The sequence below is a fragment of the Lonchura striata genome, chromosome 2 (genome assembly GCF_046129695.1).
Source record: "Lonchura striata isolate bLonStr1 chromosome 2, bLonStr1.mat, whole genome shotgun sequence".
Taxonomy (NCBI): domain Eukaryota; kingdom Metazoa; phylum Chordata; class Aves; order Passeriformes; family Estrildidae; genus Lonchura; species Lonchura striata.
This window is the reverse complement of record NC_134604.1, coordinates 97,600,995-97,628,293: the sequence shown is the minus strand read 5'-3', so window position 1 is coordinate 97,628,293 and position 27,299 is coordinate 97,600,995. Positions and strand designations below refer to the sequence as shown.

Below are 27,299 nucleotides of genomic sequence, written 5' to 3'. Positions count from 1 at the left end.
GGTATTCCTGTTCAGTACCTGCAGGGAGGGGTCAGAGCTGTCACAGACCTGCTCCTCATGTGCTTGGGTACCCCTCCTGTGGATGCAGGGAGGAGAAGGGAGGCTGAAACATTTGTTGCTAGATCTCAATCTCCCATGCAATTGCAGGGAGCCAGGATGCAGCCTCAGATCTGTGAGCAGGAAAGGGCTTTGCTCTGCCACAGTTGCAGATATTTATAGCAGCCATAATCAGTTGATAAACACAGAAACATGCCACAAGTTCTTTCTTAAGAACAGTTAGTGAAGGCAGAGTTTGTGAGCAGGTATTTAATTCTTATCCATAGAAAGAATGTTTTTCTTTTGAATTATTTATTAAAAAATATAACTGCTGAACTAGGGAGTAAAATCAAATCGATCAAAACCTCCCCAGCACTTCAAATCCTAAGAAGAAAGTGCTGACCAGTTCTGATACCTCAGTTAGCAGCAGGGTTTTAAATTCAGATGTTAGATTGAAAGCAGGAAATAAGGAGTCAAAAATGTTCTCAATTAAATATTTATTTTGGGGAAATATTCTTGCCATTTCTGGTCTTCTCCTTACTCGGTTTTTTCCTCCTGAATAAAACAAGTTGCTTAATCTAATTATTATTAGGTCCTTAGAAAACCTATTTTCCAGAATCCATTCTTTTCTTGAACTTCTTTGCTCTCTTGTCTTGCAAAGACAAAATATCTAATCTAATCAAACATGTAATGGAACATATCAATATGAAAGTCTCATGTTCATACCTGTGTAATTCGATTTTTCAAATATTCACCAAAGTATTAAATTATTTGAAATGTTTTTTTTTTTTCCCTTCTCATTTTACAGCAAAATTTGGAGAGTAACCTCACCAACCTTATTAAGAGGAACACTGAACTGGAAACTCTTCTGGCAAAACTCATTCAGACCTGTCAACATGTAGAAGTGAGTATGGCCTCCATTAGAAATTCTTATAAACTTAGTTGCATTCATTTCTAGCATTCAGGAGCAAACATTTGAACAAAAAACCAAACAAAACCCCAACAAAAATAAATAAATCTAAATAAATAAGTGAAGAAAATAATTTAAATAATGATAAACTGATCTACAGCTTTTTCACTGATAAGTAGTATTCTCAATATACAAAACCTCCTTTACATTCCTTTCTGTCCTGTTTTAATTATGTTGTGTTGCTATGGCCTCCACTACTATCCTTGAACGCATCACTTACTACCTGTAACATTTGTCTTCCTGGGTCCTTTGTGTGATAGAGGAATATTTACAGGTGGAAAATGAAGGCAAAAAAATAGGAACACACAGATTCCTAGCCTCATTTAGGTTTCTGTTTACCACTTGTTTTGTTTTCATTTTCTTTTTTTTTAGTCATAAGTAACTATCTAAATACTATCTGTACTCAAATGGCATATATTAAATATATTTATCTTCCAAAGAAGACAGGTCCCTAAAGGCCATTTAGTTGCTTCACTTACATATTCCACTCTCAGTGTCAAAAAAAATCTTTAGCAGGGTGGGATCTGAACCTATACTTTCCCCCCAGGTGAAAAAAAGTTCACCCCAAAAAGGCAAAGCAAACAAGACCAAAACAAACAAACTAACAAAAAAAAGGAAACAAACCCAACCCAACAACCAACCAAAGCCAAACAATCCCCTATACTTCCAAAGAGATCATCTTATCTATGTTTATATCTGCTTCAGTTCTCTAGAGCCTCACCAACTTCACAGAGCTCAATAAAACCATAAAAGTCTACCCACAATATAAGACATTAGGTGAATGGTTTAATTCCTTTATCTAGGCACCAATAACGCCAGGCAGAACAGCTGGAATGGCATTAGTGGGTACTGAGATACAGAGATAAGGCTCAGTTTCTTCCTCTGCATCTAAAACTCTGAGCAAACCCCATGAAGCAGATGGGCTCAGGACAGCATAAGGTCTCTTCTTCACTGGTGGCCTGTGTCCAAGATGTGCTAGATCTGAAAAATTTAAAATTGCTCCTCCATCTTCTCTGCAGTTCTGCAATACATTACCAGCTCTAAGTTGCAAAGAATCCAACGTGTTCAACTGGTAACAGATGCGCTGCTGTCCCTGGAGTCCTGTTTTAGAAAATTTCTCTGTAGACATAAAGCAATCGCAACAGAGTTGCTAATGAATTCCTACCATGTTTTATTCATCAAATTAGTCTAATTAGCATTTAAATTAGCTAAATATTAAGAAATGAGCTTCAGTCAAAACCTTGGACCTTGGCTGTGCTGGAAATTGGGCAAGTGGGGATGGGGAAGTAAACTTTGAAGTTATCTCTGTTTCTCAGAGCCCTGTGAAAATTTCAGATGTGATGTGCATATCTCCAGCATTGGAGAAACTATGGCTTAGATAGACATTTGAAAAGTCAGTACACTCTTCTTCTTCTTGCTTGTTCAGGAGAGAAATTCAACCCAAGACTGAAACCTGAATTAAAAAAATAAATTAAACAATATATTGGCTAAAACATTAACAATGCAAATTTAAAATTACAAAATATAAGGAAAAGTTTCCAATAACTATATTAGTTTTGACATATGAACTCACTGAAATGCTAAAACTGAACAGGAAGTTAGTTTTACAGTGAATATTTTCTTTTTCATTATTAGACATATTATATTACAGATAATAATGTAAAATACATTGTACATAATTTGTAAACCTATAAAAACATGGGTATTAAATGTAAAGACTTTTTTTACCTACTTTGATTTTCCTTACCTAATTTGAAATAATTTTGATATAGACTTTGGGGACTTTAAAACTGGTTTAAAAAAAAAAAAAAAGGGAAATAAGCTTTCAGTTTCAGATACAGTTTGAACTTTGAGAAACAAGGAAGGAAAGGAAATTATTATTATTCGTATTAAAGTTACCAAGACTTCACTCTGATATAGATGAACTTTTAAAAGTCATGCTCACTAACATTTATTTGTAGCTATAAACAGTAACATTTTTTTAAGCCTTTGTCATGTCACAAGCCAAAAAATTCAATGTTACATGAAAAATAAAAAAGCAATGTCTTTTTTGGTTTGATATGGAGCAGAAGCTGATGTTCCCAAAACTGAACAACAAACAGGCTCTGCGTGTTTTGAATAAATTAAACCTTGCTAGCCAAACCAAATGTTGTCACAAAGTCACTGTTTTTCATCTCAAGTGAGCAGTCAATGTCTTCCCAGGAACCAGTTTTATGGCAGATTAGTGGTCCAGCCATGCATCCTTCCCAACTGTATTTTCATCCAGAGCAAAGGCCAAATCCCAGTCTCTCTGTTTTAAAATGAATGCTTATTCCTTTCTGAAACACTTATTTTAATTTTTTCCTCCCACGAGTGCACAAGGACTGATCAGCCATGTTGATAATCTGGAAGCTGGAGGCCTTCCAGCCACTGGGGAGGGGGATCTGGTTTGGCTTTCATCACAGAATGGAGACATAAATCTTGCCTACTTTTAGATGGAGTTTATCAATTTATGACAGCATTTATCCTGATGGAGAACCTGATGGAGCCTCAAGAAGTTCACTTCCAGTCTTGTAATCCTATATGTGATTCTGGTCATAACAGCAAGAAAATCTTTGTGAATTAATCAAGCCAAACCTTCATTCTTTACTGCTTTAAGTAAGATATAATATTAAAATAATATTATATATTAGTTTAATTATTATATAATTATATAAATATTATAATACTGTATAACTTACTATATAATTATATAATATTATACTAGTATTGTATTATATTTTATTATATTTTATAATAATAATAACAATTTTAGTATCTCAATGTCTGTTTTCAGGCCTAACATGGATTAGGTTATTTGCTTATGGCAACAATTATTAAAATTCCATTTTCTCAAAGGGAACCACACCCTGAAATGTGATTGCTTGAGACTATTTTCTCAAGCAATTTTTTTCACTCTTTTCTGTCCCAAATCTTTCTGTTTGTTTAGGAGCATGCTGACACACTTATTCTACTCATCTTTCATACACATCTCTAACATGTTTTTCATTTTATTTTTCTGTCTTTCCACTCTCCTTCCCTTCCTCCTGTAATCCTGTCTGTCATTTCTTGGTTTTGCAGAAACCCAGAAGGCTGTTTATCAGGAAAGCTTTGTTTTCCTTCCTTACAGGCCATGGCAAATCTACAGCCTCATACGTCTGGCTGCTTTGTGCAGAGCATCCTCTCTCGCCCAGGGCAGCTGGCAGGGCTGGGGCAGCTCTGCTGCTCACTCCGTGCAGGGCAGGTGCCTGTGGCTGCCTCCCCTGGGACAGCAGGGTGGGCTGCATAAAGTGATAAACTGATTCATAGGATAAACCAGAGCTTTCTCCACAAACTGAGAGAATGGAATAGAAATTACTACTACTTGGATATGTATTTCTTTGTAGTCCTAGTTCACAGCGTTCACACTTCTGATAGGATCAGTAGAAAACTTTTTTAAGAGCGTTAAAAAATGTCTTGGATAATTTCATCTTTAAATCTTCTGCAGGGGCCTTGTACAAGCCTTCCAAAAACAGAGTTGTAAAATTGGGATTGGCAGGCCCTGTAGGTGAACCCCTGGGTGACAGCAGCCCTGTGGCCACACCAGCACGCTGTCACATGCAAGGTGGTGGCAGTGCTGCCCGCTCTGCTGCTGGGCCTCTTCCAGCTGAATGCAGCTCGGGATTTGCCCCTTCTTACTTGAATCAGGGGAGGATATAATGCTGTCAGTGTTTAGGTTCTCCCCGTGCTTTTAGTGTTACAGGTTTCTCTGACTGACAAGGTGCTGTGACACAGAAAATTTGCTTCTTTGTCATCAGTTCCACTCTACGACTGTGTGAGGTTTCTGTAGAAGCCTTTTAGACCATGGCACTCACTGACAAAAGGCACAAATTTGAGTATGAACCTCTTGTGCCAGTTACTTTGTTTCTAAGCAATTTTAGTTTTGTTTTTTGATTTTTTTTCTCTTCTAGGAAATGCATAATTAAATGTCTGTTATATCATCAATACTATAAAGCTTCTAATCTGTTAGAAACAATCTGAACTCAGCTGGAAGAGAAATTGGAGCAATTATCTAGCGGGGAGGAGAAAGGAAATAGGTTTTGCTTGCAGACAGCTTTATAGCATCTGTATCTCAGTCTTTCTGTTTGTTTTGTTTTGAATTCATCAAACGTCATAGGAAGCAGATTCTGGACAACACTGTAAAATAATTTTGGGTTTCATAAAGAGGAGGCATTTTCCTCTACTTGTGTAACCCTCAAAGTGCTGCATCCTTTGCTCTTTGTACATAATAGAAATGCTCAGTTTCTAGCTCACTTCTAAAGTTCTGCTGCAGGCAAAATCTCAATGTAAAGTTCTCAGTCAAAAACTGGGTTTGTGAGTGTCAAATGGTGTTTTTTATAGTCATGTTATATAATCACCTGAATAAAAAGTAGTTCATTGAAAGAACCTTTATTTCACTGGCACAGATATTCAGCACTCACACTTATCAGATACATTTTACATTTCAGTGTAAAGCAGTAGTGCAAAACCAATGAAGAGAAGATGGCAGCACCTAAAAAATCTTGCTGTTGCTATTGTTTTGCATGGCTGATAAAAAGGAAATTAGCCAAACAGGAAAATTTAGTAATAATGGAATGTTGAGTTCTAGTAAGACTTCAGTGACAAGATAGCTCCTTCAAATTTTGCAAAATATTTCCATTAATTTTTGTATGGCATTTCTGTTATTTGAGAGACAGCAAAATCAAAACTCAGCTGTCAATACAATTCTCAAAGGACCTTTGAAAAATAAAGAGGTTTTGTCTGTCCCTAGAAAAAACAGTGATTACTCTGTTTTCACAATTTTTCATGGTACTCACTCCTTGAGATTTGGGATTATTTTTGTCAAAACTCAAGTAAACTGAGAAGTTCTCAATAGGAAAATTTAGTTAGAAAGCCTGGATGTAAATCCTGGTGTCTGAACTGCAGTAAATGGCCTTCAGAGTATACCAAGTCTTTGGAAGGAATCTACTTTGCTGGGGATTTTTTTTCCTAGGAAAGGAGCAATGGGTTAGACAAGTGTTTACCATCACTGTGGAATATGTGTGATAACTTGGCAAACAACTTAGAAAGGAACTCCACAGAAATTTGCTTTTTCCTCTGCCCTGCTATCTTCCATTTTTGTGAAGATATTTGTTCAGCAGCTACACTTATTTGCTATAATTAAGTGCTGAAATAAATGGTATTTTTTAATTTTTGAAATAGATAGAAAAATATGAGTTGAAGGAAATTAGGATATTCCATATTAGGATATAGAAATTATCAATAAGATACTAATAGCAAACCTGATCACATACATAAAACCTTAAGGTGGAGTTTACAGCATTTGTTTTTTCTAAGACAGTTTCTAATGAGAGGAGGTACAAGAGACTTTCTCTATTAACGTTATTTTGATTAAATATTTGGCATGATCTATTTTGACTTCTAATTACTTTCATTCTTCTTTTAATTCCACTCTCATAAAAGTTGATTTCATTCAATGGAAATCTCGGGTAAGCTTTAGTCAGAGTCTTAAATTTATGTAGTATCTGAAAAGAGAAACTTCAGGAATGAAAACTGACAAAACATGCTGCATAGCATATGGTGATATAGAATATTAATTCAAGGATGTCCTAAGTTGCATGCCTAGTAAGGTGTAGCCTAGTAGAAAAATACTATTTCCCTAAAGAATTGTTAAATTTATTTCAAAAATTACAAATTAAATATATTATTGGTCCTATACAACTATGGAACTGCAGCATTTATGCATACATTTTATGTACAGATTAAGCATGTGCTGAATATCTTGTTGCACCTACAACTGTTTTGTACCCTCTGTAAATTGGAGTTGTAGTTATGGTAAGAGGTCACACAGGTTGTATATAAACTAATAGCACTGCCTGCAACTAATAAACTGCCTGCTAAGGTGGCCAGTCCTGATTTGCTCCACCTCTCCCCTTCTCTCATATCCAGATGTTCAAATTTTTAATAGACTGATATTCTTGCAAGACTTTGATATTAGACTAGTAAATGGAGCTTATTTCACTAATAACCATTGGTTAATTAATGCATCAGGTAATATTTTGTGTCTGCTATCAGAGACTGTAACTTTTCAGTCAAAAAGTTGTCAATTTATAGAACCTTCTGTCTCTGAGTTGTTTGTCATTATGGGAACAAAATACTCTTGAATTCCTCCTTTTTCAGCCTAACATAAACAGCTAAAGAGCAACTAGAGCAGCAGGGAGACCAAAGGCACTGGTTCTCTTGTGAGCATGGTAAACACTAGGCTAAAGACCCTGGATCTTGGATGACAGTTTTAAGTATTACACTATTGTTTACCTTCACTGGTTTCAACATCATGAAAGGATGGGCAGTCCTTTGAACTTCAGTGATTGTTTGATAGTTTTTGTTTTTCTATCCTACATGAAACACATGATGTGGAATATTTTGCTCAATATGGAACAATGGTTTAATGTCAGCAGGAAAAACAAAGTAAAAACAATAAATAATTATTGTTAAATTTATAAGTATTTTCATTATTTACATTTAAAGAAAGGTCTAAAATAAAGTGTAAAAAAAGGAGAGTGAAAATCATGAGCTTCCTATAATTTTTTTTCCCATGAAATTCTAGGGTTTTTTTGTTTTTGAGATTTTAAATGTCACTAGAGGACATCTGGGTGTCTTGTTGGTTAGTTTCTCAACAATGTGCTTCAAAGCACAGTGAGACAAAAACTTTAAAACAATATTTTAGTAAATAAAATGAGTATTTCAGTCTTCTAAGAAAGGTTTACTTTTAGTAAGAATTGGGGCAGATAATCTTATCTGCCAGACCCAAAGTGGTTTAGCTCTCCTGGTCTAATCAATCCTTCATTCACAAAATTCCTACGTAGCCAGAGTAAGATGGCATCTTTTTGCACTGACCTTTGCTTAACCTGCTCTGAGACTGCCTCTAAACACAGGTTTCCTGGTTAGAGATAGATGTGGAATGCAAACAAAAACAAAGCCTCTGGCACACTTGAAATGGAAGATGACCTTTTTTTTTATTTGCACTATTTCAAACTAAAAGTTTTATATTCAGATGGCAAGCTGATTAATATCACGTATTTCTAAAGGCACGGTTTGTCATCACATATAAAATTAGATTTACACTTAGACTAGGAAAAACCTGAAAAAGTTATTTTCCAAGAGTTCTGCTTTTGCTCTGTAGAAGACTAAATTGAGCAACTCATAACATCAAACAGGGATATGAAATAAAGAAAGTTTGAATCCATGACTCCCATGGCCATAAAAAGAAAGGGAATAAATTTTTTCATAAATGTGCATTAATGATTATCCTTTGTATTTCCATTAAATAAATAAATTACATATGGATGATGTTAAAATAATACTTCAATGTACTCTGGCTCTGTGAAGAACAGTTACTCACTTTACAACATGGAGTAAAATAAACAGGCCTCTCTCTTTAGAAGAGTATAATCCTTTAATTCATCTAGGCACTCTAATCCAAGAAAATGTGTTCCACACTTACATGACAATGAAGTTTTCCTAGAGCAAATAGGTATCGGCCATTATATGTAAAAATGTTTGGGTTTTTAAATCTCAGTTTCTGGGTTTGGTGAAAGAAGAAATTCAGGCTCAAATCTAAAGTGAAAAATGTGGCAATGATGCAACAGGTTTTGAGAGGAATCATTCAATTTACTTTTCTGATATTTTTGTCTTCTTTTGAGTATACAGTAATTGTTTTGAGTATATAGTCATTCTATAGCCATAGTATATAGTCATTTTATAACTATCAACTCAAACACAAAGAAAAATTCATACCTCTTTTTACCTGTACAGCCACAGCTGCAAAGAATTTATTTTTTTAAGAAATTGAAACCATTTTTAAATCATGAAGTTGAAACTCAAATTCATACCTCAATTTCCAAAGATCAGACTCATTCTACAACCTACTTTCTTCCATTTTGCATAATCAACTGATGATTAGGAAATAAAAATTGCTCTGGTTTTGATGAATTTATCATAGAGAGCATAGCCTTAAAAAAGCAGATCCCCTCTAATTTAAGTCTTAATTGCTTGTCATTCAGAGATTGTTTGCCAAAAAGACACATGAAGATTTCCACTTGTGGAGAGAATTGCCTCACCTACAAGGAATCTGAGAGGAAGAGTTTTACTACTGCAAGGGGAAATCTTCTGAGACACTAAAAACATCCTTTTTTCAGTATGTTAGTTGAGGAAGTTTTCATGGGTATGAATCCAGCCCTCTGATTCTGTTTGTCTTTAAATTAACCATAGAAGCTCCACTGTAACCTCAAATCTCTGGCTGTTCTGTAGTTTTGTGATTTCCCAAACATCTGCTGGGGACTTTGAAACTACCCCATTCATTTTCTTACAAGCTAAGCTGCAATTTAAGTCGGGTCTCGGAAGATGAAAGCCTAGGAAGCCTCCACAGAGAGCAGAACACTTTCCAAATCAGTTCTCAGCCTGTGGAGCTGGAAACAGCTGGGCTGTTCTCCCCTTTGGGCTGAGAGGGCTTGTTGTTTCCAGCTCCCTGACAGACATCTGAGGAACCCCTATTTCTCTTCTTTTTTTAACTACACCTACTTCCTGAGGCAAAGGGCAACAGCTCCTATCCATACATCTGGAAAACCTGGAAAGAAACCTGGAATTTGTAAGGTTGTTGGATTTTTTCAGTAAACTATTTGAGGTCTGTGTGTATTACAGAAATGGGAATAAATTCCCCACAAAAGCGGGAGAACTAGAATCTGTCCTTCTTCTTCTTTGTAGATGTCATAGTTCTTGCTAAATCATAAGGCCTTCTATTCAATTTTAACTCTGGCATGGGAAAAAAATGTATAAAAATTAATACCAGTAAAGCAGAAAGCTTTAGGTTTAAAGTATTTCTGAACATGTTTAGGGAACCGGTTGATGCCAAAATTAATTGTATTAATAATTAAATTTTCCATAGAGATATGCCAGCAAGTCTAGCATAAACTCTCAGAAAATAGATACCTCAGATTAAAGAATCAACCTTCATCTTGGGTGGAGGGATCCCAGACTGAATCAGCTTTCTCTGTGATTTGGAGACTTTCACAAAGTGTGTGACACAGTCACCAGATTTTATAAGGCAGCTATCAGTCTCTTGTAACAAACTCCTTGGAAAGAGGGCTTGTTTTTTAATGTGGAAAAAATGTAGAATGTAAAACCTCAAATATTTTCACCAGACAGAACTCGCATTCCTTGGCCAGCCCAGCTGGAAGTTATTGTCAAGGTTGCTGTTCGTCAAAGGACTCAAGCAGAAGGAAAAGCCTTATTCTGTTATTTTTGTAGCACCTGTACATGGAGCCCTGATCCATGCATGTGGCTCTTTGGTCTGACACATGACCCCTCGGGAACATACAAGTAAATAATATTTGATGGTAATCTCACAAATAGTCCCTTTACGGCCACAGCTAATATAGTGCACTTAAAATTAGGCATGTGCTCAATTATGAAGTTATTATTGAATCAGAGGCTTTGCGGGCTGAAAATATGATTAAGGAGTATTTCAGCTTGAGAAAAGCCCCTAGATTAAATGTTGAGGGATTTTTTCATATAAAGCTCAGACGTATCATATAATTTTAGAATATTATTTTCATCTTTAATAAGCTTGTCCAAGCTATAAAGTTGGAAATGTCTTCAAATGGTGTTTTTAAAAGAGTATACTTTGCAGATTTCAAAGAACAAGAGAAGTCTGCAGTCAGTGCATTAAGAAATCCAGATATTTTTTTCCAAGCATTTTGTTTTTTCTTAGTCTAAATCTTTTTAGGTTAAGATCCAATTAATACATTATTATTCAAATCAATCAGAGTATTAAATGAAACAATGTTGACTTAACCTTCCTGTAACTTTACGTTTCATGACAGTTATCCCAAAAATTAATTAGGTTTCTTGACAAAGCAAATTGGTGATATAAGTGGTGCTAGAAGTAACACTTTGAGTGGAAGCTACTCAAAAATCCTGTCAAGTGTTCCCATAATTAAGTGCCAAAAGTGTTACTGTAATTAAGTGCTGAAGTTGGCTGTGGAGTGAGCTGACCTTGCTATTGACACAGGAGCTGTGCCCACTGCCCTGCCTGAGCCTGGGTAGGCTTCCCTGCTCCTGGGGGGAATTTCAACCCAGCAGAGAAACTGAAATCAGGGCTGTGAAACCAGTGCATGGTACAGCTTGTTGAAGGCAGCTCTGCAGAGTTGCATGCCAAAGTAAGATCTGTGATGCAGCTGAGGGGCTGGGACAAGAGGAGCAAAGGGAATAGGAGGGACAGTGCAGATTGACTAACTTTTCTAGGTTGCCTGAACTCTTAGTGGAGAGACAGTGGCACTGCTAGAGGCTTTGGGTGGGCTGGTTTGTGCTGTCTCTCCTCATGGACTGTGGTGAGAAGCCAGGCAGAGCAAACAGGAAATGTAAGGAGAGCCATGGGCACCTAAACCAGCATAATAGGAATATCTTCTACATCTTCACCAGCACTTGAGGTCACATCTGACCCCTTCCAGAAACAAATGTATTCTCTCTTTATAATCTTGATGCGCTAATTAACAATTAGGCCTCTAAAATGTGCAAACAAACTTTAATTTTATGAAGATTTCAGAAAGATGATCCAAAACCCTGATGAAAGCAGGTCTTTATAAACAAGCCCTCTCTTTGCCTGGAGGATACTATGTATTTCACATAAGAAGGTTATCTGTAAAATTGGTTCTGGTCCAAATTTAGATACACAGGCATTTGCTTAAGCTTAATGAGCACCATAATGTGCTTACAGGAAAGTGCATGTTTAAACACATTGTTGGAAGGAAAGAAAAGAATAGTGATGCAGAATCATGAGGCTCATCAGACTGAAAAAAACCCAAGGGTGCAGTATAGTTGCTTCTCACCTGAAAGTATTCCCTGTTGTTCCCCACTGACTCTTATTATCCCAGTGGAAAAGGTGACATGGCTGTGGAGGCAATTAGCCAGGGCTGAAAGCTGCTTTACCTTCTTACCCTCTTTTAGCAAAGTGCAAATGGAAACATAGCTCTGAAATAAGTTCTTTCTTCTTTTTCTATTCTAGACATTATTAGAATTTTTTACATTTTTTTCTGACTCTTTACACATATATGTAAGCTAAACATGCAACTGCTGGAGGGGAAATTCTTCTGGTTGTATATAGAATGTTGACTTTGCACTGAAAAAATCAGTTTCCTTTGGAAACAAAACATATTTGTCTGAGAACCCAAACTTTCCTATTACAAGTTTTCTTTTTTTTAACGAAAGTTAGCACTTTCTACAGAAAGCTAATATTTGTGAGGGCTTTTGCACTAAAAAAATCATTTCCTCATATATTTAGAAAACTACATGAGCACACTATTTTCTATCCGATTTGTTGCTGAGGCAAAGTAGGAATAATTAAGACAGTCAACACACATCTCAGTATTGTCACATGGATTTTTGGTAACTTCAATCTTTCAGGAACCAATATGTGGATATATGGTATCAGTAGTTCACTGCCCTTTCAGTAAAAGGACTTTGGATCATTAAATGCAGCTGGAAAGAAATAGTTTCAAATTTTCCTAAAAGGAGACAGTTGTTCACTGTGAGTCAAGCTTTGGTGCTCTTTCCTGTAGAATGATGCAGATTCCTAAGGTTTCCAGGATTTGAAGGAGACATTAAATAAATCCATGCTATTTAATTCTTCTGAATATTAGTAATGATGTATAAATTATGTCTGGTTCAAGAAGACCAAGCTACAAATGTTTGTAGGATGAGGAAGCACTCGTGGGAGTGATCATGCATGTTGGGATTGCTTTCCTCCTGGCATTCTTTGCCATCAGATGTTGGCACTAGCAGCAGTGAGAGGGGATGCTGCACCAGAAGGACTCTGACCCAGCACTTGTGCCATTAAGCACTCTGGTGTTCACTGCAGAGCTTTGTATGGCTGCAAACCGTGATGTGTGGAGCACCTCCTGAAGAGACCTCGCTTCTCACTGGTGTGTGTTAGAGCTGACACCACTCAATACTCACCAAAGCAGACTTTTCTCACTTGCGTTGGAAACATCTGATTATCTATTTGCAAGTCCTGCCTCCTGCAAACAATACATTGAGACTCAATTCAGTATTTCACAAAATCCAAGAGAGGACAGAAAATAACAGATTATGCACAGAAAGGAGAAAAAAATTTGACAAACCAAATATTTTAGAAAATGAAGTTTTAAAATTTGAATATGGAAAAGGAAAATGTCAAAAAAAGGTTTTGCTAATCATAAGGTTTTGCTTCATAGGTAAATGCATCCCGCCAAGAAACCAAGCTGATGGAAGAATGCGACCAATTAATTGAAATAATCCAGCAAAGACGGCAAATAATTGGAACCAAAATCAAAGAAGGAAAGGTAAAAGCTTTTCTTCTTTAGATCACAAGTGGGTCAACACTGTTTCCTTTTGATTGCAGAATTTTTGACTGCAGATATTATTGGTAGAAATTCTTAAAAGTCCGTATGTTGTTCTTAGCTACTGACTGATACTTTCATGTAAAGAAGAATTAAATCCTTGAAGACTAGTACTCTAGACTTCAACTGTTTTTTTGGTATTTCTCTGACTCAGGTGATTAAGGATTTTAAGGATAAAGCCAGCAATTTTGTCATGATCAGTAAATGGAAAATTATGTACACTTAATGTTTCTTTCACTCTGTTATGTGCCTGAAAGTATTTCCCCCAAAGTGGAATGGGGGAATACTTTCACAAAATGTCTCAGCACATAGAATCATGTCTCACAGTTGTTTTCTTTTGTTTTTTCTAGGTACTTTAACTTTTTATTCAAATACTGTCACATAAAAATTTGGTTCTAGTCATTGTCATTCCTGAGAATATGAAGTCTTAAATTATTTACAAAAAAAAAATATTCAAAAGTGTGAAAGAAATTAAATTAGGTGTGCATTTCTATTCCCAAAGTTCCATGATTATTAGTAGCAAACACATTGAGCAGGAAAAATCTTTAGAACTCAAGTTTCAACATATTTTGCTAGCTAACTGTTAACTCAGAAATGCATTAGAGTTGAATTAATGTTTTTATTTTCTAGGTCCAAGGTGTTTACTGTTTAACTTCTAAATTAACTAAGACAGATATTCATTCTTCTTATGTGGAAAAAGTTCCAGAAAGGAATAAAGTCAAGAGCAGCTTAAATGCTTAATGTGGATGTCAAGACATTCCAATTAACTTGAAATGAAAAGTCTGTAGGCAAGGGCTAACTTAAACACGTTTGAAACCACAGGTCCTGTACACTGTGTGAAAAAATCTGAATTTCCTCATGTTGTTAACAAAACATAATTCCATTCAAATGAAATAAATGGCCTTCATTTTTGTTTCAACTCCTTTCCTCTATGCAGAAAGACCAGGTGTGCTACCAATGAAGTAGAAAACCTACCATTCATCTGGATTTGTGCAATATACACATTGCTTTTAAAAACTCTGTTGCTTGCAATAATGTGTTTTAATTTCCATTATCATGGAAGATTTGTAATACAATTGATTCCAAATTTATTTGAATAGAGCTATTATCAGAATCTGTCCCAATCCTTTGTCATATTTTGTTGAGCTGAAGGCTGTATCAGTGGAGGACCAGCCAATGTCTGGAATGTTTTGACTCTAATGTGATATATGTTGAAAGATTTCAAGGTCTCAAGAGACCCATGTGAAAAGCCCTAGGAAGTTCTGCCCAGTCTTCCTGTAATAGGGTCTATGGAAAAGTCTTTCTGGAAGGTAGAGCATGACAAATTTCTCTATAGGACTGTTGGTGTGCCTACAGAGCTGGAAACACATACCAAGCTCTAGCAGTGCCTGCAAGCCTGCAGCTTCAGTTACACACAAGTCTGAGCACCCTGTGCAGCTCCACACTTCATCTCATCTATTACCCAAACCCTATAAAATCCCACACAACATGTAACAGGAAAGAAGCAAATATCAACTAGGTGAAATAATCCTAGGGCAGATGTCATTCCTACCATTACAGAAGTGGGTGGGGACTGAGATGAGACTCTTCCTTTTTCAGTTTATCATCTTCTTCTTGAAGGTAAAGCAAAGAATCAATCAAGTGAAAAATAATTCATATATAGACATCACAAGTCATGACATGCCTTTTACTGCAAAAAACTCAAAAGTTAACATTTACTTCACTGCTTATTAATTAATTAGTAAATAAAGAGATTAACTTCTTAACACTGCAGTGAATCTTTTCCTGGTTAGGCTGGTGTAGACTGCGTTGTAATCTCTGCAAATGCAGTTACAGGAAACACTGTGGCATTAGTTCATCCTAGAAGCTGATTAAATCGTTAGCATTACCAAAATCTGTGTATTCCCAGCATTTTCTTCTCTTTGCTATTTTTAAAGAGCTACAAATATCATGTGATACAAATCATTTGGCCAGTATATTTTTTTGAAAGTTTTTAAAAAATGTTTGTTTTCCTACTGGTTTCTGTTGTCAGCTGCACTAAGATAGCCTCATCACTGCTTAGGATGCGAATATATCTGAAAGTCAAATCAGCAACTTCATAGTCTGTGCCCTAATTCCTGAGATTGGGAATGCTATCTTGATTATAAATTTGGACATGTCTGCCAACTGACTTGGTTGTTAGTTCCCTCATTTTGCATGTAACTGGGCCTTAATGTGCCTTTCAAACTCCAGAGTTATTTAATTTCCTTCCTATTTCTTACTGCTGTTCAAACTATGATCCTGATGTGATAACAAAGGGAAGGACTCCCAGACCTTTCAGGAACTATTGAAGTTCCTGAAAGTTTTGTTAGCCAACATTGTCTTTAAATGGAGGACTGTGCCCTTCCCTAACCTTTTTGCTAATGATTACAGTCACATCTACTGTGTTTATCTCCAGCACATATGTTTGCAGTAATAATAATCAGCTCTCCAGCACTACTGTGCTTTTGTCCAGTTAAAAATATCCAACAAGAAAATACCCTATTTTACTTAATAATGCACATAATGAGGTCGGGTATGTATTGTTAACAGAATTGAACAGTCTTTTTCTGTTAACTTTTTTTTCAGTTTTTTTCTTTTTATGAAACTCAATTAATACAAAAAAATTAGTTAGCCTATAAGTAGCCTTTAACACAGATCTCATAATTTCAGGGAAATGGTTATCTAAATAGACCTTAGTTATCATGTAAGCAGAAATTATCAGGAAATGACGTTCCTTCTGCTGGAAAATAGGCCAGCTGTGCTTGTTTTGGCTCTCCCCTGTTGTTTTCCATGTGGAAAATATTCAGGCAGAAAGGCTGTGCCTGTCCCTTATTAAAATGTTACATGGCTAGATGGAGTTCACCACAAAGCTTGTCACCAAAGCCATTCATCTTAACTCCTCCTTTGTCCAGCTTTACCTCCGAATTGCAAACCCAACCATGATTTGTGACCTTAGAGACATGACTGCTTTCCTGTGTTTCCACTCAAGGTGGTGAGGCTGAGGAAACTGGCTCAGCAGATTGCGAACTGCAAACAGTGCATTGAGCGCTCGACATCCCTCATCTCTCAGGCTGAGCAGTCACTGAAGGAGAACGATCACGCCCGCTTCCTGCAAACAGCTAAAAATATCACTGAAAGGTAAAGATGTTCCTCTCAATAAAAAGAAAAACCTCATTTGAAGGAAGATGGGTTGCCATAGTTGCTGTATTGTCTTGTCACATCAGAGATGTGGTCAAAGACAGGGGGCTAGTTGACATATTCCCCCAAAAAGCTACTTTGCGCTTTACCAAATTGGGAAGAACCTTACTGTGATGCTAAATCAAACACTCCTTTGAGAAAAGGAGCAGTCAAAAAAAGGGTGCAAATTAAGAGTTACAACAATAACAACATGCAAAATGGAAAGAGTTTGAAGGGTTAAAAAGCAGATGTTTGATGTTAAGCACACTTTAAAAATGGGTTTATGGCTGAAATCCTACTTCATGAAAAATTCTGAGATTGAGAAAGAAATCAGGCAGTCAGTGCGTTCCTTAGAAGAAACTGGGAATGATATTAATGGATTCATATTCTTCACAAAATAGAAAGCTACAAGATAATGAAATTTGTAACTTTGTGAACCTGCACAATGAATCTTGAAAGGATGGAGATTCAACAGTCCAGGAGGTTTGGAACTTACATCAGTTGTTGTGTTGGGTCCCTGGGTGCAGGGAATTTCTACTCCTTTCAGGATCCTCTTCAGCATGCTAGATATACCAAGGATCTCAAAGATAAGGACTGTGCTATCAGAAAATTTGGTCTGGTTTTCAGTGCAATGCTGTGAATGCTGAAACATACCCACTGAGCTTCAGCAGGATTTTCTGATGAAAAAATATTCTGCTGGAATATCAGCTATTTAGCAATCAGATTTTTTTTGTTGTTGTTATTTTAAAAGTTTTAAGAAAGGAGAATATGAACAACAAAGAAAGTCATCAAAAGTATGCTACTTTTATTTTTTTAAATAGCTTTTTCTTAATAGTATTTTTTTATTTCTGGGTTCACATTATATCTTCACATTTTCCAGCAAATTTGCATAAATCCAAAACATTAAATTCCCTGCTCCTATTACTGATTTTTTTTTTAAGTCTTTCCCTTACTCTGGTGTACTGCACCAATTGTCATCAAAGCTAATTATGTTTTATAAATAAGCCAGCAACACTGGTTGCCCATTACACATTCAGAGAAATGAAAATCAGTTGAAAAAGACACGGCCAGGTAAGACAGTGGGTTACATGTTGTCTCCCAGACTGTGGTTTATATTCTGTCACCAAGCAACATTGTGTCATCCCAGTTGAAGCCAGTAAAACTACAAGTATCAAAAGCTGAAAGTAGAGGTCTGCCCTTTTTTTCAGTATCCAGCAGAAGCAGCAGTAGTAGCACAAACTTGTGGAGACACAGGGCTTTCTAACAGCCTACCACAGCATATTCAGAGAAGCTCCATTTTGAACTTGTAAGCATGAACAATTGCATCATAAATACAATATTTTCACAGGAGAGACACTGGGAGAGCAGAAATGAGACAAGCTGACAAATGTGCCCAATCAAACTTAATTCTTTGCTATCACAGATTTCTGTCTGTAATTAAATGGCTGTAACACCCTGAAAATCAGAGAATCATTCCAAACAGTGAATAAAGCCAAGGGAAAAAGAGATACCAAGTGCTTGCAGACAAAATTGCAAATGGAAAAAGAGGTTAAGTAGAATAAATAAATTATTCCTCACAAGTAGCTCTCTTAGTTCTCCTGTGGTGAGCAACATTTTATTTGCTTTTAGACTGCTCATGTACCAGTCTCACCAGGGCTCTGAGCTCCAGCAGCTAAAGAAGTCTCCTGAAATCATGCTCATTGCATTTCTTCATCCACACATTTCAAAGTAATTGCAGTAAAATATTTTCTGTTGTAAGCACAACAGGTAACTGCACAAGCAAACTCATTACATTCACTCTGATGATTAAGTTGTGCATTATTTACAGTGGGTGAAATGCATTTTTTCCTAGAAAAACCCTTTCCAATCAAGTACAGTGTCAGTGTTTACAGTGTCAACAGTAGGCAGAATTACAATGCAAAATTCGATCCTCTGAACCTAATATGGTGATGTAAAATTTTGAATTGTTGATCTCACCAAAAACTGACTGTAACACATTAAATACAGAGCACTTTTTGCATATCCCCTAACACAGTCCAAAAAGAAGGCCTGCTGATATAAAATTAAAAAATAAATCTGTCCTAGGATCTACTTTAAACTAAGTTCCACACCCACAGCTGCAAGAGAAACAATGCTGATAACTGTATAACAAGAATATTGACCAGGAAACCTCCTCAGCTCAGCTTTTGGAAATTATGCTGAAGACAATGAGGTGTACAGCCCTGGTTTTTACTTTGCTTATTGTATTTTCCTAAAATACTGCACAAAAAATATATGAAAAAATAGTCTTTAATAAGCATTCATATTGGAGTAATTTCAGTCCAGTCTAGAGAAAAATAATAATATGTGAAAATTTTAAATTAAAGCAATCAAATATTTTGATCAGATGTGTCATAAATGACAGATAACAGACATAGATTGAAAGCATAGTTGTCTGTCCATCTCCAAACCAAAACATTTGCCCAATTTCTGTTTTATAGCATAAGGTTTAGTAATCTCTCTCCTTGAACCAGTCCAATTTTCTGTAAACACGTCCAGTATCCAGCTCTCCAGAAATATGCATTTGGAGAAACCAGCCTGAATGGTCTGGAAAATGCTTCCTGATGGCATTTTTCTTGTGAGAGTTCATCTCTTTATATTAATACATCTGGACAGAGAAAATGTGAATGTAGGTGAGAAAATTTTCCATTTTGGAGGAAATTTAAGTATGTGCACAGGCTTTGTAGGGCTTTTTAAAATAAACCATGCTGACATCTATTTGTTTCATCTCCCTCCTGTGCCTTTTGAAGTTAACAGCAGCATGCTGTGGTGAACAGCTGAGGGGCTGTGGGGACTGCACCAAGCCCTTGGGACAGCAGTGCCAAGGCATGCCTGGAGCAGGAAACTGCTTGGGAAAGCAAGGATTGGGAGAGATGCAACATCTGTCAAGATTCCTTAAACACAGCTAATTATAGAGCTCTTTCTTCTTTGGTTCGATGACTGATTAAACAAAAGAATTCAAGGGATATATTTGTTTGGCCAATATTTTGTTAAAATCTTATCTGGTACTGCATGATAGGCCTAAACTCAGTTAAAAAAATTTTATTTGAGATCTTGCTGTCAAAAATAAAAGTGGCAAGAGAAGTTCATAACTTAAGCCATATAAATAAAATATGTATATAAGCTTTTATCAAGCTTTTTGAGAAGTTATAACAACCATATTGATCAAGTCCACCTTGTCATTGTGTCTTGAGTACTAAAAGACATTTTTCTTTTCATTACAGGGTTTCCATGGCAACTGCATCCTCCCAGGTTCTAATTCCTGAAATTAATCTCAATGATACTTTTGATACTTTCGCACTTGATTTTACCAGGGAGAAGAAATTGTTGGAATGCCTTGATTACCTTACAGGTACTTTTTTTTTTCTTGAGGTGCTACTATTACACATTCCTCATAAAATAGTAGTGATAGGATTTTCTTCAGTTCTCCCTGTGGTTGTAACTTTGGCTGATTGCCAGGTGCTCACCAAGCCACTCTCACTCCATCTCCTCAGTAAAGGGAGAAAATAAGATGAAAAGCTCTTGGGTTGAGATAAGGACAAGGAGATCACTCAAGAATTAGTGCTACAGGCAAAACAGACTCAGCTTGGGAAAGATTAATGTAATTTATTGCAAATTAATTGTAAAAGTAGGACACTGAGGAATAAAAATAAATCTAAAAACTTTTCCCCACTCCATCCTTGGACTCAACTTCACTCCCAGCTCCTCTACCTGCTCTCCACCAAGTGGTGCGTAGGGAAGAGGAATGAAGGCTGTGGTCAGTTCATCACACATCATCTCTGCCACTCCTTCCTGGTGCCCTTCCCCTACAGAAACCATGGGCTTTCTCCCACAGAATCCAGCTCTTCATTAACTGCTCCAACATGGGCCCTTCCAACAGGGGAATATTCTCCAACAACTTCTCCGCAATGGGTCCTTTCTGTCATATGAGTTCTTCAGGAGTGGACTGCTTGGAGTGAGTCCTCCATGGGCCACAATTCCTGTAAGAAACCTTTCTCCTGTGTGGTACTCTCTCTACAGGCTGCAGCTTCTTCCAGGGCATATCAACCTGTTCCAGCATAGGTCCTCCACGGAGGAGATGTCCTCCAGGAGATGTCCTGAAGGTGGACATCTTCACCATAGTCTTCTGTGGGCTACAGGAAAACAGCCTTCATCACCATAGCCTTCACCACAGGCTGCAGGGGAATTTCTGCTCCAGCACCTCCTTCTTCACCAATCGTGACATCTGCAGGGCTGTTTCTATCACCTTTTCTCACTCGTCTCTGCCCCCACTGCTGCACAGCCTTTCTATCCCTTTCTTTTAAGTGCTATCACAGAGGCACTATCAGCAGCAGTGATGGGCTCAGCTTTGGACAGTGGCAGGTGTATCTTAGAACTGTCTGTGCCTGCTACTGAGTCAGCTCCTGATCTTTCCTGACAGAGATAACCCTTGCAGCCTAAACACTTCCAAAACATTGCTACATAAACCAAATACACTCTCCCTCTTAATCTTGAATATAGCACCTCCAACAGCCCCAGAACACCCCAGGAAGCACTGAGTGCTTCAAACAACTCGGATATATTTCCCACCTCCTCTCCTTGCATTCATCACCACCAGACTCTGAGGAAGTAAGTGTAAGAAATTATTAAAAGCCACTGCAGCACAGTGAAGTGAAAGAACAGCTGGAGCTCAGCCTGGAGCAGCCAGAGGAGGGAGAGCAGGGACTAAACCCTATTTCCCAGGAGATGGATGCTCCAGGTGTTACCCTCTCCCTTGGTGCTGCCTCCTTGCTGCAGCAGATTGCTGCCTGGCAGAGTTCCCATGAGCAATCAGAAGCTGTTCAAGCAATCAAGATCACAGGCTCAGCAGTGAAAGATGTTTTCTTATGTCGGTGATGCTGTGAATTTCCCCCATCACAGACCTGGAGGATCTGGCTGTGCCTGGAGCTGAGAGCCTGTGCTGTGCTCTGAGCCAGGCTGTGGGGTGGGCTCTCCGCACAGCAGAGCCACACCTCACCTAACAGACCTTTGGCCTGAGGAAGCCCACAGGATTAGACCCTTACTGAAAGCCTGAGTAATGTGTAGTCTCAGAATGTACAATGACTCACAAAGAGAAACAAATTACTGTAATTTAAAGTGTTTTGATTTCAATGCCAGAATTAGAACAATTCATTCCAGCTCAATTGAAAACAGAAGAGATGTGGTAGGCTTTTATTTTGCAGGGTCTTTAGGCATCTGCAGTTAGCAGCATGAATTTGTAATAAAAGGCACAAAGCACTGTTAGAAAAGCATTGGAAAACACTTCCTGGGTCCATTTGCTTGTGCCAGTTTTCAGAGGAGATGCTTGTGTGAGTTCAGGAGAACATGAGGGTGCAGTCTCCTCATTGCTAACCACTATCTTTTCCAAGCAGAGGACAGGCTTCTGGATTTTCTTCTGAGAAAAGGCTGAGAAAGTTAAGGTTGTTCAGCCTGCAGATGAGAGGGATCCAAGGAGACCTCATTGTTGTCTTTCAGCACTTAAAACATTTTAGTAGTTGTTGAGAAAGGACATGGGGTAATGGATCTAAACAAAGGAGGGTAAGTTCAGACTACATACAAAGAAAAAAATCTTTAAAATTAAGGTGGTAAGATATTGGAACAGGTTTCCAGAGAGGCTGTATAGGTTCCATCCCTGGAAACCTTCAAGATCAAGTTGGACAGAACTCTGAGTAACCTGTCCCTGTTCACTGCCAGGAGATTGGGTCAGATGACCATTGAAGGTTCCTCTTGATTCTGTGATTCTATGAATAGTGAAGCACAAGACTGGGTGCATGCACAGGGCAGCAGCACTCTTGCCTGATGGAGCTGTGGGATTCTTGCCATATCTAAAAGAGAAATTATATCTGCAAGTAATTTCTTTATCACTGTGTGACAGATTAATACAATCAGTATCTATCACATATTCAAGTAAATAAAACACAACAATATTGTGATAAGAGTAATTTCAGCTTCTTATACAGTACCAGTGAAATGTTATGTTGTCTGCCTCTCTCTAAATCGGCAGGAATTTTGCCATGATGTTCAGCCTTCACCCCAAATTTATAAAAATCCAAGAAAATAAAGGGTTGAAACAAAAAAACAGACTCATTCGCCCTAATCTAGCAATTGACCTCTAAAATAATCAATCTTGTCTTCCTTTATGGTCAAAGAAGAGAAATAACCATCTCATTTTGAGGTACATATATTGAGGCACTTGACTCCTTTCTGGAGCTACCTATTTCTCCCAGTTGTCTCCAAACAGGGGATAGATGTACTTATTCAAATGCATATAGCTGTGGTTTAGATCTGTGAAGTTATATGAGGTTAATTCTGTCTAGCAGTCTGTTCCTGCATCCTGCAGGTCTTCTCCCCTTTGCACATCCTAAGTCAATATTATCACCTTAATTGCTGTAAACTGCAGAAAACGAAGGTTATATCAGTACCAAAATGAAGAGCTGTCTTGCTGCAAAGATATTTTCTGTGATCTATCATGATGACTGTGTCATTTACACAGCTCCTTCTCTGCCTTTCTCATAACTCATCCACAGTCTTAAAAAATTGCTCACAATGCAGTCTGAGGAAACTTGCATACATTACTTGCAAGCATTTTAGCAGGTTTTTTCCTAACAAACCATTTTTATCCTTGCCCCTGATGCCCAGTGAAAAACAGTTCTAACTTCACGTTAATAAATATCATATGGCTGCAGTGGCAAAATGCAAAGCACATGTCCAAATTATCTGAGCATAAAATGCAACCTATGCAGACAGTTAAAATACATTTATGTAAATATATGTAAATAGGTATACATGAGATATAGGTATACATATATATACACGTATATATACACACATACATATATATATAATCCCAAGAGTAAAATGCATTTGATTATTCTCTACTGTTGTCCAGAAACTCCAGAGAAAGCTTTATATTACTTCTTTCAGATTGGTGCATGGAATTTTCATAGATCATAAACTGAACACTGTGTGACAGAGTGAATTAGGATTCACTTTTATCACATTTCACAGTTAAGTGAAATGAAGAACATTTGTACATCCTAGACATAGATCTATGCTGTGAATTAAGTGAAGAAGCCTACCTTATGACTGTCATCTGTACTGCTTCTGAACAAAATGTCAAAACCTAAATTCCAGCTTCATTATCTCTGCTGTCAGTTGTTTTTGAAACAATTACCTTGGCTGTCTCCTGGAGACTTTTTTCTCCTTTGATTCTTGCCAGTATAATATTTGTCCGATCTTCTTCATCCTCCATACCCCCAACCCTATCTTTCTTTCTTCCCAGGCTACTGCTTTACTGAAGAAATAAATTTAACTAGTTTGTACTTGTTATTTATGTAGATGTCTGTCCAAAGCTTCTGTTATCCAAATAAAATCTCTGATATCTTTTTGAAAGTTACCAGCCAGACATTGAGATATCAAGCACAGTATATTAAAACAATACATTTAATCTTCATCTGACTGTTCTATTCTCTGTATATATAGCCTGATATCTTTTGAAGGCATTCTTATCTTAACAGTTGCTCAAACTCTTCATCTGGAAAGCATCTTTCTCTAGACATGCATCTAGCTAGATCCAGGCAATACATATGACTTGCAAATTCTCTGCAAAATATTACTGTCATTAGGACTTTTTTGTCTATTGTGAATCAAAAATGCTTGGTTTGTGTCCTAATACTTTATAATCAATTGCAGGAGCACCCATTCTTTGACCTTGCAATTTGCCCTACCTCAGAAATCCTATCTGAAACAATGATAAGTTTTTTCATCCATCACTTCACCTATGGCAGCACAAGGAAATATGTACTGCCTAGCATATGCCAGCAATTTTTTCACACAGAAACAACTTTGTTCTGGAACTCTTGACAACTTGTGTTACTGCTTAACTCTTTCAGCACTGAAAGATCAAAGAGCAATTCCAGACAACGCTCCTGTAATCTCATTCTGTTGATTTTGAGAGTCCTGGTCTGCCCAAAGACTAGGTGGAGATGGTTTGTATGTATGACCAAGCCCTTGGTACTAACTCACACATGACAAGTTAATAATTCATAAAATTTGTATCTACATCTGATGTAACTGTGCCTTTCAAATTCCTCCATGCTGACTCAGCCCAGTGTCACAATACAAGATGGACTCAGTAATGAATATCTAAAAAAGACGTACAAAGTAGCTTGTGCAAATCCTTTACAGTTACACCAGCAATAAAAATATTTCTAGCACCATTAATTCAAGCAGATTGCTTAGATCTTCTTTTAGGTCTTGATAGTCAGTATCAAAATCTGTAAGGAATCTTTACAAAGTCAGTCACTGAATGACATCAGTGAGAGAGAAACTGAACAAACAAAATTAATGTGAGGTTATTTTAGTCGATCTCTGTGCCCTTGTGCTGAGAGGATTCACACAGAATCTCAACAGACAACCAGGAGGCACTGCATTAATGCTGGAACTCAACAGGGAGAAGAGGCAGTGTCCCTAAAGTGTCCTTCAGGTGTGCAGACCTTGTGAGCCTTCAGAGCAAAAGCCATGCAGATGACATGGAAAGGAAGGTGCCTTAAACTAAATGGCTTGAAAGAGAGTAGCTATGTTAATGAGATCACTTACTCCTGAGAGCAAATTTAAGAAACTGCATTTCTAATACTAGCGCCTTTCAGGCATTTTAGGTGTGGTTAATGACTTCTTAAGCGTGTTTACTCAGTTTTGAGCTAAAATGAAGTAAAACAGCCTTCAGCAATGATTTTTCTGTCTTGTGAGAGAGTGTTGATTCACAAAAGCTGGTAAACGAAAGTCTGAGTGTTACCATCCAGCTTTACACTGAGCAGTTACCACTCCCAAGTATGTGCTCTGCTCCTCAATGGAGAAGTGCAGTGTGCCTTCCACTGCTGTGCTGGAAGCATGCTGGGCTTCCCCTCTGGAGCAGTGGTGAAGCACACCCATGTCAGGAAGGGGAACCTGCTGGTGCAGCCTTGAGATCGCTGGAGTCTTTGAGGAGGTTTCCCATGGCACAGAGCTCCGTAACAGGACTGCTGCATTCAATAATTCACCAAATCACACACTACCAAATGCAACACTGAATGAAGCTAACTGGTTGAGGTCAATCTTTTTAATTGCATTACAAATTTACACTCTCTAAAGGAGAATGTGCCATGAATTTGGCAGTCATATCGCTGCATTATTTTGTCATAACAAAGCATCTGAATGTAGAGTTGCCTGCCTTTCTGTAGGAGAAGCAGGTGTATTTGTTTTATTCTGATTGGTTTATGAAATGAATGCTGCCAAAGAGCTGACTTCATGCAGTATAGTCTCAGGTGAGTGTGGGTTAATCACAAGAGCCAGGGAAAATATGCCTTTCTTAGGTAAAATCTCTTTCAGAGAGATTTCCAGCTGTAAGGCCAGGTGTGCACACGAAGAGCAAACTTAGGATGCCATTTTCAAAGAAATTGAAGATGCTTGGGTGTTATTGAAATGCAGTTTGCAATTAATTAAACTTTCAGTATTTTTTTTCCATAAATTAATATTTATTTTCTGTGTTGAAAATTGAGTACATTTCTCAAGTAAAATGTTTTGCTGTTAGGTGTGGTAGATGACAGAAGAAAATTTTAGTTGAACACCATCAGACAAATAAAAATTGATCTGCTTGTATAATTGTTCTTAACACTTGTTCCAGTTTTTGTTTGGCCTTTGAAGGACAGGCAAAATATTGAAATGAAGCCCCAGCTAAGAATAAAAAAAAAAAAAAAAAATTAAAACCTCCAGTGATTGTTCCGCAGGATATATTTTTGGAACATAGCTGATATTACCACTAATCTTTTCAGAAAACTGTGGACCCTTTTTTCCCCCACATTTTAATTACATTCTTCTCACAGGTATCTGCTCTTAGTTGAGTTCATTTGTATTTCTTTTCATTAATATCCTTCTGTCCCAAGGGTTTCTCTGACAAGTTAAAAAAAAGCATTCGTAGGCTTCAGTGATTCAATATTTAGAGCATCACAAATCATGGTCATATCATGAAACACTTTTGAACTTTTCCTTTAGCCCCTTGTTTAAAAGAGGCTTCTTGAGAACCTGTCTGCACTCTAATCCTTGGGAACATACATCAGTAAGCCATGAGTTTTATGATCTATAAAAATTCTTGATGGAAAAAAAGAGATGTTTCATAAAAATATGATCTTGCAAAAGTGAAGGTGAAATTCCTTCAGAGGGACTTTTTTTGAGGCTATTATTTGTAGCTCTCAGAGTTTAAAGAGCTGATGGGAAAAAAAAAAACCAAAACAAAACCACAAACATTCATAGTTGCCTTCCTTTTCCTTTAATGCAGACATAATTTGCTTGTTTCAGCTTGAGTGGCCTCCTTCTTCACTCTGTGACAGCTGGGAGAAACACTATTAAAACACAAAGATTTGTGATTTTTCTTTTCATGATGTGACTTGTAGGGAAGATGATTTGGAATGAAGCTCCCACTGAGACAAGCATGCAGGAAGACCCTGCAGAAAGATCCCTCAGGAAGAGAGACTAGTTTCTTTGTAATTTAGGTGTTTGGCTTTTTAAGATTGCAAACAGGAAAATTTAGACCC

At 37.3% G+C, this 27,299-nt stretch overlaps 1 protein-coding gene across 3 annotated transcripts in view; it reads left to right on the top strand.

Annotated features, from left to right (window-relative positions):
- MID1 (midline 1) overlaps positions 1 to 27,299 on the top strand; it is a 171,567-nt gene that overhangs the window by 127,729 nt on the left and 16,539 nt on the right. For all 3 annotated transcript variants that reach the window (XM_077781591.1, XM_077781589.1, XM_077781590.1), the window contains 4 exons: positions 845 to 940; positions 13,312 to 13,419; positions 16,487 to 16,635; positions 19,938 to 20,065. In XM_077781591.1, the coding sequence (XP_077637717.1) occupies positions 845 to 940; positions 13,312 to 13,419; positions 16,487 to 16,635; positions 19,938 to 20,065 (481 nt within the window). The remainder of the gene's footprint in view (positions 1 to 844; positions 941 to 13,311; positions 13,420 to 16,486; positions 16,636 to 19,937; positions 20,066 to 27,299) is intronic.